The 14,382-nt window shown below is 39.5% G+C and overlaps 2 protein-coding genes across 20 annotated transcripts in view; one reads left to right on the forward strand and one right to left on the reverse strand.

Moving 5' to 3' along the window:
* Positions 1 to 8,070, forward strand: part of TASOR (transcription activation suppressor) — a 61,651-nt gene extending 53,581 nt beyond the window's left edge. For 4 of the 7 annotated variants that reach the window (XM_075938881.1, XM_075938884.1, XM_075938883.1 and 1 more), the window contains 5 exons: positions 4,513 to 4,672; positions 5,578 to 5,686; positions 5,831 to 6,009; positions 6,099 to 6,257; positions 6,928 to 8,070. In XM_075938881.1, coding sequence (XP_075794996.1) covers positions 4,513 to 4,672; positions 5,578 to 5,686; positions 5,831 to 6,009; positions 6,099 to 6,257; positions 6,928 to 7,475 — 1,155 coding nt within the window. In that variant the 3' untranslated portion in view covers positions 7,476 to 8,070. Of the gene's footprint in view, positions 1 to 4,512; positions 4,673 to 5,577; positions 5,687 to 5,830; positions 6,010 to 6,098; positions 6,258 to 6,650 lie in introns of all 7 variants that reach the window. The other 3 variants (XM_075938886.1, XM_075938887.1, XM_075938888.1) reach the window with 1 other exon arrangement.
* CCDC66 (coiled-coil domain containing 66) overlaps positions 1 to 14,382 on the reverse strand; it is a 79,786-nt gene that overhangs the window by 11,279 nt on the left and 54,125 nt on the right. For 10 of the 13 annotated variants that reach the window (XM_075938893.1, XM_014577406.3, XM_025188557.2 and 7 more), the window contains 2 exons: positions 13,861 to 13,988; positions 9,408 to 9,780 (listed from right to left, as the gene is read on the reverse strand). In XM_075938893.1, the coding sequence (XP_075795008.1) occupies positions 9,700 to 9,780; positions 13,861 to 13,988 (209 nt within the window). In that variant the 3' untranslated portion in view covers positions 9,408 to 9,699. Of the gene's footprint in view, positions 1 to 9,407; positions 9,781 to 12,030; positions 13,005 to 13,860; positions 13,989 to 14,382 lie in introns of those variants that run through there. The other 3 variants (XR_001368783.3, XM_014577397.3, XM_014577401.3) reach the window with 2 other exon arrangements.

A 14,382-nucleotide genomic window follows, 5' to 3' on the forward strand; every position in this document is an offset into this window, starting at 1 on the left:
GATCCAAGACTTTTTTTGTTTAAGTTTTTGTCCTACACTGATGTGTGTCTAAAGGTAGCTAATGTAACACCTATTTTTTAAAAGGGCTCGAGGTGATCTTGACAGTTACAGGGTGGTGAGCTTTACTTCAGTATCCGGCTGATAATTCTGTTCTTTATTTTAGTTTCAATCTATCAGACGTAGAGAAAATACGTTGGAAGAATCAAAACAGCTCTTATAAAGCGAAATCATGCCGTAATAATTTATTAGAGTTCTTTGAATGTCAACAAGTGTCCCCAACGTGGTGCCCGGCAGCCCCAAAAGGTTGGGAACCACCGATGTAGATAATGGTGATCCAATTGATATTTGGATTTTTTAGAAGACCTTTAAACAAAAGGTACCTCACTAAAGGCTCTCAAGGAAACTAAATCATAGGAGAACAGTGAAGGTTCTCTCAGGGCTTAGTAACTTCTTGAAATATAGGAAACAAAAGCGATGAATAAATGAGTCATTTTTCACAATGGAAAGAGGGTGAACAGTGGAGGTCCTGGAAGAAAAACCTTTGCTGTTAAAACCTTCTCACTAGTGACCTAAAAAAAGGGAGTGAACAGGAAAAGGCAGAGTTGGCAGACGATACAAAGTAAGAAAAAAGCTGACCACAAAGAGTTCTCTCAAAACAGGGTGACAAGGTAATGAAATGGCAGATGAAATTGAATATTAGTAAGTACAAAGTAAGTTTGGAAAAATTAGTCCCACCATACATATGTAATGATAAAGTATAAATTAGTTGTTATATCTCAAGGAAATAGATCTTGAAGTAACCATATGCAGTTCTCTGAAAAGTTCAGCTCCATGTGCAGCAGTGGTCAAAGATGAACATGATTAGGAACTGTTAGAAGAGGTAATATGACAAAATCATAATGCTACTATATAAATACATGGTGCACCCACACATTGAATACTGCATGCAGTTTTGGTTGCCCCATCTTAAAGAAGGAGATTGTGGAACTGGAAAAGGTTCAGAGGAGGGCAACAAAAGTGAGAGTATGGAGTGGTTTCCAGATGAGGATGGGAAATCTTTATATTAAGAGTCAATATGATCTAAAAATCATGAAAGGTGTGGAAAAAGTGAAGGAGTGGTGTTTGTTGTTTCCTACAATACAAAAACTGTTGGGTCGCCCTATGAAAATAATAGGCAGCAGGTTTAATGCAAACAAGGGGAAATACATTTTTTACACAAAGCAGTATTAACTGTGTAAGTCATTCCTAAGGGATGTTCTGATGACCAAAAGTATAAGTGGGTTCAAAACAGAATTGCATACATTCATGGTAGATCATTGCATCTGAAGAAGTGATTTTACCCACAAAAGCTTGTACTATACATTATTTTGTTCTCTAAGATGCCACAGGACTACTAGTTTTTTATACCTTCATGGAGTTTAAGTTTATCTATGACTGTTAGCCATGATAATTAGCAGATGGAACCCTATGCTTGGAGTAACTATAAACCTCTGACTGTCTGAAGCCTGTATAAGACAGATATGGATCACTCTAAAATTGCTGTTTTGATTAGGAAAGGAAAGCTGAGGGCATGTGTAGGAATAAGGGGAAAAGTGTGTGCACACTAGGGATATTAAATTTAGATTGATTAATTGAATAGTCGGATTTCCATAGTTAGTTAAGGGCACTTCTGCTTTTGAACTGTAGCAAGAGCCCTGCTGGGCAAGCAGAGACTGTTTCAGTCCCTGCTTGTGCTGTTGCCTGCTGTGCCTCTACCTCCCCTACCCCCTGCAGAGATGGTGTTGAGGGGAACAGGCTTCTGTTCCCCTGCTTGCTGTGCCTCTGGGTATGTCTACACTACAGAGTTTTGTTGGAAGAATGGCCGTTTTTCTGACACAACTTGAGGAATGTCCACACTACAATTGCGTTCTTCCGCAAGAAAACTGAAAGAACAGAGGGGGTTTTCTGGCATCGGTAATCCTCATTCTACAAGGAAGAAGCCTTTTTGCGAGAGCTTTTTTGCAAAAAGGTGTGTGGGGACAGGGAAGACGGAGTTCTTTCAGAAGAAGAGGAAAGAGCACAGGTGACCTGGTGGCCATTCCGTCCATAGCAATCACAGCTTATATGAGAGAGTGTCCATTCAGTCTGGATACTCTTTCGAAAAAGCAGATTGCTTTTTCAATGCACTTTTGCAGTGTGGATGCTCTTTGGGAAGAAGTTTTTTAAGAAGATCTCTTCCAAAAAAAGCTTCTTCCTAAAGAAGCCTGTAGGCTAGACATAGCCTCTGATAGAGGAAGTGACAAGTTGCATCACTAATCAACTATGTGATAAGCTTATGCTTATTGGATAGTCGGCTTACATCCCTAGTGTGCACAAAGGGGAGGGAGATGCAAGAGGCAGAGGGATTTTGAAGTACAGGATAGAGAGAGGGTTAATACAGTGTCAGAATGACAATTGCCAGAACATAACAGTGAACCTGGCAATGATGTTAAAATAGAACTTTTAGTGTGTTAAAGGTTGATACTTCATACCATGTGATACTTCTAACTTAAGATAACATTCTCTTTAGGAAAAACTTCACCGTGCTGCTAGGCTATTCACTTAAGACTAACAAAACATGTAAATGGTATCATGAGTTTTTGTGGGTGCAACCCACTTCAGATGACTGGAGTATTATAAGTCCAGATCCAAGAATGTTTAAGGGAAAGGGGTGGGGGGAGAGGAGAATAAGAGAGGGGAGGAAAGAGAAAATAAGGAGGGGGAAGAGACAGGGAGTAGATAGAGGCTGATAAGAACAATTAGCACCTCCATTGTTGGGTTGGATGTGGAAGGTAGTGTGTGAGCCAGCAGATATCCCTATTCATACCCCTCTGTTTCTCTTGTTTGTGTATTTTAATTTTAAAGAGCTCAGTGACATTGTTTAAAATGGAGGTACAACAAAAATGTTGCATCTATCCCAGAAACAAGCATTATAAATCCAGAATATTCCAAGTTGGGTTAAATGCAAAAAAATTCCAAAGTGTTAAGATGAAACAAATGTGCATTGTATTCACAAGTGAAGGGGCAGAAGTGAAAAGAAACCTAATTTATTACAGTATATATCTTCTTCTGATCTGGGAACACAAATGTTAAAGGGTTTTTATGATTTTACATGGTGTCTCAAACAACTTTCATACTCTACTATAGAAAGTTCCGTCAGCCTTAATTCAGTTTTAACATACTTTTTGTTTGGGTATATAGATGTGATAGAACCATTTAGTTTTTAATCCTGGATGTGCTGTCAAGTTTCCCCATACGTTTTGTCAATGCACATCATGCTTAATACGCAGGGCTCAACAAATAGTGTAACCTACTTGCCTGTGGTGAGTAGATTACACCCCGGAAGAGCTGGCGTGGAGCAATCTGTGCATGCGCAATGTGATCTGCGCATGCGCAGAATCGCACAGCTGGCAAGTAGGGCTTGCCGCCGCTTGGCAAGCCCTGTTAATATGTATTAAGCTCCATGGAGTTTTATGATGCACTAGGTATGGGTGAAGAGAACTGTCAGTTCACTACTTGCACGTAGATATTATGTTGATGCCATGGTATTAAAAACTGGATGGGATAGTGACTAAAGCTATTTTGTGGATTATTAACCTTTTTGTATTGTCATCACCAGGGCTTGACAAATGGCAGCGAAATCTGCTCGCCAGCCCCGCACTGCACATGCGCAAGATCCACATTGCGCATGCATGCGCTGTCGGTGAATGGGACGACTGGCTGAAATCTACTCGCCCCGGGCGAGTAGATTCAATGATTTGTCGAGCCCTGGTCATCACTTCCCAACTCCCCACCCATTCTGCCAACATTTCTGTAATAGCTTTATTTTGAGAGAGAGAGTCCCCTTAACTAGGGATGTAAATGCTTAACCCGTTACCCAGTAAGCAGTTGGTTTACTAGATAGGTAACTGGATAACCGGGCCAAGTGGTAAGAACCCAAACACGGCTGCAGGCTAGGCCCCAGCAGCCACATCTGCACCCCTGCTGCATGTGACAATGGCTTTGCTATGTGCAGGATCCCTGCCATGCTAGCAGCCCCGCCATACCCCAGAGACACCCTAGGCCAAGTGCGTCATGGTTGGTGAGAGGCACTCTAACCCAGTTGGAACATGCCCCCCTGCAGCACACAGGCTTGGCCTGGCCAGAGCAGCCCATGGGGGCCCAGCTGGGCTGGATCAGCTCCTTGCCCTCATCCCACTGCATAAGGAGGAGAGTACTGCTCCAACCTGGCTAGGCCCTCTGCCTTGCAAGGTAGTGGCTAACTGGTTAAACATTTTTTTCAAATGGTTACCTCATGAACCACAATTTTATATCCCTAGCCTAAACTATACATTTTTTTGAAAAGTAAAGTCTCTCAACCCACAAGCTAGCTTTGTGATTGTGATGGGAAGTTTGTAATCCTTGTATGTGGGGGTATCCTTCCTCCACTCCATAGGCATTCACTCCCGGGTCTCCCTGCATCATACTTCTAACTACATTTATCTTTTTAAACAGATACCTGGTTTAGTAACTCTGAAGAGGCTTTCATGTGTCAGTTTTGCTGGTGTTGATAGCTTGGATGATGTGAAAAACCACACTTACAATGAATTGTTTGTGTCTGGTGGTTTCATTGTCTCTGATGAATCTGTTCTTAATCCAGAGTCTGTTACAGTTGGTAAGGATTTTTGTTTAAAATCATGCTTTCAAATGCAGGAGACATGTTTTATTGACAGCATTTAAGAATGAGAAATCCTCCATTTTAACTACAGAAGAGAGGCAATGCAAACTTCTTGTGGTCCGATTGCCAAGCCTTTTAGGAAGAGCCATCTCCAGGAGAGTTAATCAGTTCATTCTCATATGCATTTCATTATTGGCATCTCTGGAGATGGTTGCCTACGTCCAACTTGGATTAGCAACACCAATTCATATTTCATAAGTTGCTGATGCAGAAGTCAGTGTAGTAGCTCTAGTATATCATCTGAAGAATGAGTAGGTAATACCCACGAAAGCTCATGATACCATCTACATGTTTTGTTAGTCTTTAAGGTGTTGCTAGGCTATTCATTGTTTTTGAAGTTTTTTTTTTCCAGTTACAGACTAACTCAGCTATCCCTCTGAAACTTTAGTGTATCAGCGTGGGTCAGGTTGAATAGCTGCCTCAACATAAAGCTTTTTGTGTAATGCTACCAAATCATTTTTATTCCCATAGATTCATACCCAGCTTTTATAATTGTAGCCTTTATTTAAGATTACATACTTCTCATGGTCTCACGGCTCCCTCCCCCCCCAAAAAACCCCAGCAATAGTGAATTCTTTTTTAACGGCTCTCGTAATGGCAATAAGTTACTTTGGGTCAAATTTTAGCCCATATATGAGCTTACGCAATTTTAGTGGACTTAAGGCAAACTAATCCATTAAACTGAGCATTTTAAAAATAAGAATGTCCTTACAAAGCTCAGTAGTGGGGTAATGTCAGCTGCTAATCCAACATCTGTAAAATGGAAGGCACATTAGTATTTGTTTATATTGTAATTAAAAAAAAAAATCCTGTATAATGCACAATAATTGTCTCCAAAACAGACAAACTTAAACATTTCCTGAAGTTCCTTGAGGACCTCAATACCCCTGATGGGAAATGGCAGTGGAAAGTCCACTGCAAAATACAAAAAAAACTGAAGGAGCTTGGGAGGTAAGCCTTGTACTCTAAATAATAAAGTTTTGAAATTGTTAGAAAAAATCACAAATGAAGAAAATATTTCTGAAGGGAGTTTGTGATACATTACATAATTTGAATCTTGATCTAAATGTAAATATCACATCCTCTTCTAAATAGAATGAATGCTAAAGCCCTGAGTCTGCTGACGCTTCTGAGTATCTATCAAAAGAAACATATGGTTGAGATTCTGTCATATCATAACTGTGACTCTCAAACACGAAATGCTCCAGAATTAGACTGTCTTATCAGACTTCAAGCTCAAAATATACAACAAAGACATGTTGTCTTCTTAACAGGTAAGAACACAACTTTCACCTATCTTTTTCTTAGAGTTAATATTATGCTATTAGCAAGTTGATCCTCTTTCTCTTTTTTGTAAATCTAGAAAAGAATGTCAAAACATTTTCCAATTATGCTGATAATGGAATTGTAGTTGCTACAGTTGATGATTTTATGCAAAACTTCAAAAATCTTGTTGGCTACCACAATTCAATTACTGAAGAAAACAACGTTCCTTCACCTGGTGTTCCTGAGACCCAATCAGGTAATATTCAGCATATTTTATTCTCTTTCCAATTAGTCAGAACAGTGGGGTGGAGGTGTCCTTAAAGTGTAGTGTGTCTTTACTCTTACAACAAAATGAACACTGTATATTGTGAGGAAATCCCAACTCTCAAGTACTCTGTTTTAAGCAATATAAAAGGGAAGCTGGGATGGAATATTTTGAGGTATCTTAAATACAGAATTACTGGCTAATTCGGTATCCAAGGGAGTCTGATGGAGAGGTTAAGGTGTAAAGCCAAATAACATTCCCTTCTGTTTTTAGGAAAGGGTAAACTTAATGACAGCTTTAGAAACAGTAACAAAATGAATTTGGATGTCAGTAATTGTATTCTGTAATTGTCTTATCAAATACTGACCTACTGTATAACTTTAGATGCTGTTTTGACATTAACCCCTATGGAGCTGGGAGTTGGGATTTCCCAACACTAAACATGAACACAATGCGCAGAAGCTTTTAGCATCGGAATATCTGGACATTCACACAAAGGGTTAAGTGTGTGTGTTGAGTAAGTGAACAAGAGTGGCAGAAGACCAAGCCTTAAGTGATATTGGACTTACAGACCTGAAGCATAACACTCTGTGAGTAGTGTATAGCTTTTTTAAAAAAATCATATATTTCAATAGAGTAGGACTTCTCTTTCTTAATATAGTTCTTGTAGAAAGCGATGAAAAGGATGAGGAAGACATGTCTTTGGATTCAGGGGATGAAACATCACAAATAGAAATCTGCAGTGATGCCTCAAAGTATGAGTCTCATTCAGAAGCTTTGCAGACAGAGACCAAAGGCTCACGTGGAACAGATTCAAAAGAAAACTGTGAAACCGATACACAACTATCTTCTGAAGGACAAATTGGGTTGATGGAAAAAGCTTCTAAACTTGATTTGGAGGAGATACAGCCAATAATGCCTGTTTCTACAACATGCTCTGCTGAAGGAGAGACAAACTCAGAAAAAGTTCCTTTCACCAACTTTCAGATTTACAGTAGACAGTTAAGTGTGTCCCATCAGTTCAGTCATTTCAATGTTCTCACTCATCAGACTTTTTTGGGAACAACATACCCAATTTCCACAAGTCAAAGCCAAGAAGGTGGGAATTATTTTCTGTCTGCTTATAGCCAGAGCATAGACACAGACAAGTCATCTTCTCCTAATAATTGGGATGTAAATTATGAATCTTCCAGGCCATTTTCAAAATAGAAATAAATACAAAACAAACTTTATGGGTTTGTTGTGGACCTTTCTGTTTCTAAATAAGTGAATTAACAGTTTCTATTTTATTCTCTGAACTAAATGTTTCTTGTCCTTAACTCAAATGTTTTCCTGTCCTATTTAAATCATGATGGCCTGTACCAGTTGAAGCATCTGAAAATTGAAATAAATATATATTTTTTAACATTTATTGTATTGAATTATCTTGTTTGTTGGCACTTTTAAGTTTTTACATTTGTATTTGACCTGTACTTGGACTTCAGTTTGAAGTCTGTTTTAATGTAAAACTGAATGTTTGCCTAAAGCATGTGAAATAGCAAAGCTTCATTTTTGTTTAAAGTAAACTGTAATAGAGTATCCAAGCCACTTTTCTTTAAATGAATATAAAAACTGTTATGTATTTATTTGACATTGGACACAATTTTTGTACAAAATGTTTTTACATAGTGATAAGGGAGTGTAGTTATTTTAATGAAAATACATATATAAAAAAAGTACTGGATTTTGGCTAAATACCTCAATTTAGAGTAACCAATGGTGCAGTTCCATTTAAAAAAAAAATAAACTCTTCATGCACATGGGACTTAGTAGCAACTTGCTTTGTTTGTGTTTATATTCTGTTTCTAAAATACATTTTGAAGCATCAGTTTTTGCAATACCATTTTTGTGTGCATCTAATCAATCTGTTCACATCTCCTGTTTACCAGAATTGCATGGAAATATCCATCCACTGTAAAAGCTCTGGTTCTTTTATTTTGCAGCTGGCAGAAAGCTGAATTGTTCTCTTACACTTTTGTAGATAATTCAAGTTGATACTTTCAATACTTTTGGATACTGAACTTAGTGCCACATTTAGCAGAACACTATCATTAAACTGACCATCCTCCTAAGTTTTAATTACTGTTCAACTTTTCCTTTAAAATGTTTGTGCTAAATTGTCTCCTCCTTCCCCTTCCCAGTACATTTTTTTCCTCAATTACTAAAACAAATATATCCTTGTGAAGACATAGGTGGATCATACAACTAATTGGCATACTTTGTGGTTTTCCTAAATTTAGTGTTGTCTCCAAGACTGTTTGTTTTTGTCAGTTTAGCTTTTGTAGTATGGCCACTGGACGTAACTGCATGGTTACAAGTCTATGAAGTGGCTAAATTCAAGCCTGTTATAGGAGGGCTTAATCTTTTTGCATCTAATGTAGTAAATGGGGGCACCAGAATTATTCAGGTAGGAGAGGGTCCACCTATCAGACTTGAGAGCTGGAAAGTGTTTGGCTGATATAAGGGCATTTGGAGACCGCTACCTCTCCCCATTCTTCACAAGGTCCCCAGACAAGTTAATTGTGGGTGCTGCTTTTGGAACATGTCCACTGCAGTTATTCTCCAGAGAAGGGCTAATAATCAGATAAAATGTATTAGGTAAAGGATTTAAAAAAGAGAAATCCTTAAGAGTTGAAATGGGGGGAGAGGAGTTTGGGGCTTCAAGACTGGTATAACAGGGAGCCAACACCTCTCCTCCTTTATAGTTTCCCTTCACCTTCATTGGAGCAGGGGGTAGGTTGAAGTGCCTTGTTTCTGGCTGAGGCCTAGGATAGGTAAGGGGGGGGGGGGGCGGGAAGCTGGCAGAAGCCATTGGCAACATACTGAAATGATTATGGAATTACCTGCACTGTGCACTTCTATCAGCTGGTACTCACACTTAAAAATAAATCTGTGGCTTTACTAAACCAAAGGCTGTGTCTCCTTTGCTCCTGTTATAAACTGGTAATACATTTTAGCTAGCTTTATTCAATACATTTTGAGTGCTGGGCTGCTCATTAGTATGTGCATTGTTTAGCTACAGAGCATACAGATACCAGGGTGGGGCAACAGAGTGAAAAACTGGCACTTCTGATTTTTTAGTGAAACAAATTGGTAATGTCATTAAAATATTTAATAAAATTTATTTATACCAAGAATACATAAATTCTACAAAAATTTAAATAACTTTTCCTACCACAATCTTAAATCTTCACTGTAGAAGACAATTCTAAACAGCAAATGCATTATATATTATATTCAAGCATTTTAAAATCAAGTTGGGGAGGAGGCAACATTAAATGGAGATTAGACCTCCGCTAAAAAAGATTTACATGCAGTTAGTAAATTACAGTAGCAAATATAAAGTGCCATGCATGACATTTTACAGCTTTTTTGGTATGCTTGTGTACCTTTTTTAAAATGGTGAAATAAAGTTTTCTTGATTAATGATGGGAATTAGACCCGTCTCCAACTCCTTCTGCTTTTGGAGGAGACCCTGGAATAAGGAGTACAAATTAAATGTTCCTTCTCCACAAAATATGCACAATTCTACTTCAGTTCTTATTCATATTTTTTAGCTTCTATAACTGGCTTAAATATGCAATTTGTGTATATACGCACAACTCCTACATCAAGCACTCAAAGGTATGAAAACCTCACTAAGGGTGACTATGCTGTTTGACTTCAGCTTCCTTTTTCACATGAAATGTGAGCATCTTGCCTTCCATCTATAGGAAATCTCTGGCAGAGTAAGTGAAACCTAGCTCAGTGCCTTAGACAAAAGCAATACATCTCTACTTCAGTCACTCTATCCTAGGCACTGAATGAGATAGGAATCCCACAACACACAATTGTGTAACTACTGCAGCTTTTTGTTATGGTGGATGGCTGCAAACAAGAAAAAAACATTTTAGTGGTTTTTAATAATGCTGGAACCTAGAATAGTTGAACTGTACCAAAAGTGGTAGGACTTGCAGGCTGTTTTTCTTCTGTCTGTCATTCCTTGAAAAAAAAAAAAAGAGGCAGCACACTTACATGTTAGCCTTGGCTTACATGTGCAAGGCAACAGACAGACCTGGAAATCAAAACTCAGGAACTATCTGTGCCTCTGGAGGCATGAGAGCAATAGGTAAAAATAGAAAAGCTGATTCTGAAGAGTGGTGTGAGTAAAACAACATGGCTACATCCAGACTGGCATGATTTTCCACAAATGCTTTTAACAGAAACGTTTTCTGTTTAGACGCTCTTTTCCGCAAATGCTTTTGAGTGGCACGGATGCTTTTGGGAAGGAGTCTATGCTCCTCTCCCTATTCACACCCTCTTCCCCCCCCCTTTTTTTAAAATTATTATTCTGCCTTTCCTAGTCTTAAGGCAGTGCACAACAGCTAAGGATGTCACTATTCCTGTCTTATCTTGTACTTGGTATCTCTAACTCTGGACCTAGGAGCATGTTTGGTGGGTGTTTTTGCAACTCCAGTATGCATGTTGCATATGGTGTACACAGTAAATTTAGAAGTGAGTAACTCCTGGGCTCTATGCTAATCTGCAGTTTTCAGATGCTAAAATGTTCAGCAAAAATCAGTTTGGCTCTTCATGGACAGCAAAACTAACTTAGGTTTTAAAAATTTGTTAAAGTACTAGAAAATTCTAGTTTGGTTTACATTTTCCTGGCGGTCAGTGTGGGCATTCTCCCAACCCACATGCACTGCAGGCGTTTTGTACAAGAACAGGTGTTCTTGTGCAAAGACTTGCAGCGCGGCGCGTCTATATTGCATGTATGGTCTTGTGCAAGTAAATTTACAGTAAAGAGTCAGAACAGCGGGCTTCTTGCACACGAGTTATTCCTTTCCTAACGAGGAATAAGCCCCCAAGCTTCACTAATGTGGGCCCAACTGTGTTGTTGGGAGCAGGGGCCATAGTACTGGGGAAGGGTGCTAGTGGCTGCTTGGAGACAGGTTTCTGAGGGTGGGGAGAGGGAACAGGGGACCAGAGTCCCCTACACCCCCCCCCCCCCATCCCCAGGAGGGAAGCTGGCACATGCCTCCTCCAGGGCATACCCCCTCCCCAGGGGCTCACCCTGTGCTCCTCCTCCAGAGGTTCACACTGGGTTTTTTGCACAAAAACAAGCACTGTAAACATTTCCTTTTTGTGCAAAAAAAACAAACAAACTCTCCCACAAGATCCTTATGCCCCACAAAAGGTTGTTTACCGATCTTGCTGAAAAAGGGTTTTTTGGTGCAAAAAGGAAATATCCCACACTGCTTGTTTTTGTGCAAAAACACTAGCGAAAAAACGGATTGGCAGAAAATATGCAAATGAGATCACACCTCATGCAAATGACTCCCTCGTTAGCATATTTTTTGCCAAGAACACTCATAGTATAGACATAGCCTAAACGTATTAAGAGCCTGCCAGCTCTTAAGACATTTAAAAATCAGAAGCGCAGCTGTGGGGATCTGGCACCAGCCCGGCTAGCTGATTCCTTGCTCACACTAGGTCACCCCCGCTGACCTTTAGCCTTCCGACTCATTGATTAAACTAAATTTAATATCCCTACATCAAATATGATACTACATTAGCACATTCTCATTAGCAAATTAATGTAAATCAGATCATAGGGTTGAGCTATTTTTTAACAGCAGAATGGGAATTCACTCCGAAAAGAAACTGATTCTGAATTTAAAAAAAAAAAAAAAAAAAACCACCAACACTCTCTGCAATGCCCAGTTTTACAGTAATTTAAACTAGGGCTGTTTATTCACATAAATGTGTGTAACTGGTGAAAATTCAGAGGTTACACATTAAAATGTGGGGAGAAGAGGAGAGGGAGAAAGAGAAGAGTGGCCACTTCCCGGAGTTGGTGCACGTGGTGAGCTACCTTTTAAGGAGACTCCTCATGTAGATCAGCTCCCATGGACCCTCTGCCTTGGTGCTGTATCAGAGGCAGCCGTGTGTGGGGAGGTTAGGGGGCTAGTAGGACCCAGGAGCAGTCTATACTGCTCTTGTGCAGAAATCCTCTTGGGCAAGAGCTGTTCTGCCTGAAAATAAGTAGCAGACTGCTCCTTCTTGTGCAAAATGGCGGCTCATTAGGTATGCAAGTGAAGCACAGCAATATTCATCACTGTGCCTCATTTGCATGTCTTCTTGCACAAGAATGCGCAATGTAGCCGTAGGGTATTAGAGGGTGCACAATTGGAGTTTTATTATAGCATGAACTCCCACCCAGTCATGCCACACCATTAGAGGAAAACCGTAAAGCTTTTGCACTTGTCATTCAAGTCTACTTTCTCAAATGGCTTTGCCATGCAGAAAGATGGGCCTGAAGTAGAAAAAAATGTTCTCACTGAGATACATAAATACCTCCACCACTAGAACAGATGTTATTCCAGGGTGTGCAATACTTGGTCATGCTACTTCCCTTTCCTTGCTTCTGTTCAGATGAGGTCCAAGTTCCCCTTTCCTCCTTATTTCCTTTGACCGAATCCTTAAAGAACCCCAAGTATCTCACTTTCTTTAGCTAGACAAGGACTCGCTGTATCCAGCTGCAGTGAGCATATTACTTTGAACCACTAAATCACTCCTGTTTTATTATCTAGATGGATAGCAACATCATCATCTCAGTAGTATCTTGACTCCTAGCCACAAAAGTATGTAGCCTTCATTCATCAGTTGATGTTTTATGTGCAGTGCATATCTTCTTAATCATCTTAAATCTTTTCACTAAAAATAAACAGATTTCATTCAAAGTTGTTTTCACTAAATCTTGTGGAGATTGGTGCACCAGAGTTAACAGAGCAAACCTTATGTACCTTATACAAATGTACACATGCCTTTGTTTTGAATAAATTCCCTTAAGAAGTGACGACATAAAATATTCTGTCACTTCTTATTTTTATAGATACATTGGGTATCCAAAAACAGGCTGCAGTATTGCCAAAAGGAAACCTATTTTAGGAAAAATGTTTTAGAGCAATTCATACTTCAAATCAACAAAGTAAAATATTTTTCATAGCTGCTATATGACTGCCAGCCCTGTTAAGTCTTTTGATGTAAATGGGCAGCTACACCTTCCAGATCAACCCACGAGGGGCATATCTAGACTACGTGGAACGGTCAAAAGAGGAAAAAGTGAAAGTAGTTTAGATGCAGCTTTTCCAGGTTTACGCAGCTTTTCAACAAAGGCGGGGTTCGCTGAAAAAGCCATGTCTAAACAACTTTCACTTTCGAAAGCTCTGCTTTCGAATGCGTGAATGGAAGAAGACATGCAAATGCCTCCTGGGATGAGGTTTACCTGGGAGGTCGACAAATGCCTTTGATGTCACCTGTGGAGCATCCAGACTACCATGCTGAGCCGACAAACAGCTGATTGGCTCAGCGCGGCAGCCATTTAAATTTAAATGAAGTGGCGATTATTTAAATTGCCGCTTCATTTTCCTATGCCGCGTAGCCTAATCTACATGCCTCTGTCGCCAGAGGCATGTAGTCTAGACGTACCCTAAGGCTAAAAGGATGGTAAATGATTATGAAAAAACACAAAGCTTTAAAATGTTCATTGAAGATTTAGCTCATACTGTACCTGGCGTAATTCTGATAGTCCTTTGAGGATTGCCTGCTGTCGGTCTCTGTTTTTTACCAGATTAGGATTAAGAAGTGGATCTCTCACATGATCAGAGCTAAAAATCTGTCTTGGTGTATGGTAAGAATCTAAGGAGAAGTATAAATCAAATTAATTATATAAGTAAAATCATAGTGGACCACAAGCTAAATATAAGTCAACAGTGTGACACTTGCAAAAAAAGCAAACATGATTCTGGGATGCAACAACAGGAGTGTTGTGAACAAGACACGAGAAGTCATTCTTCCACGCTACTCTGCACTGATTAGGCCTCAATTAGAAGAGTATTGTGTCCAGTTCTAGGCACTGCATTTCAAGAAACGTGGAGAAATTGGAGAGGGTCCAGAAAAGAGCAACAAAAATGATGAAAGGTCTAGAAAATATGAGCTATGAGGCAAGGCTGAAGGACCTGGGATTGTTTAGTTTGAAAAAGAGAAGACTGAAAGGAGACATGATAGTGGTTTTCAAGTATCTAAAAGGGTG

The sequence above is a fragment of the Pelodiscus sinensis genome, chromosome 11 (assembly GCF_049634645.1).
Source record: "Pelodiscus sinensis isolate JC-2024 chromosome 11, ASM4963464v1, whole genome shotgun sequence".
Lineage (NCBI taxonomy): Eukaryota > Metazoa > Chordata > Testudines > Trionychidae > Pelodiscus > Pelodiscus sinensis.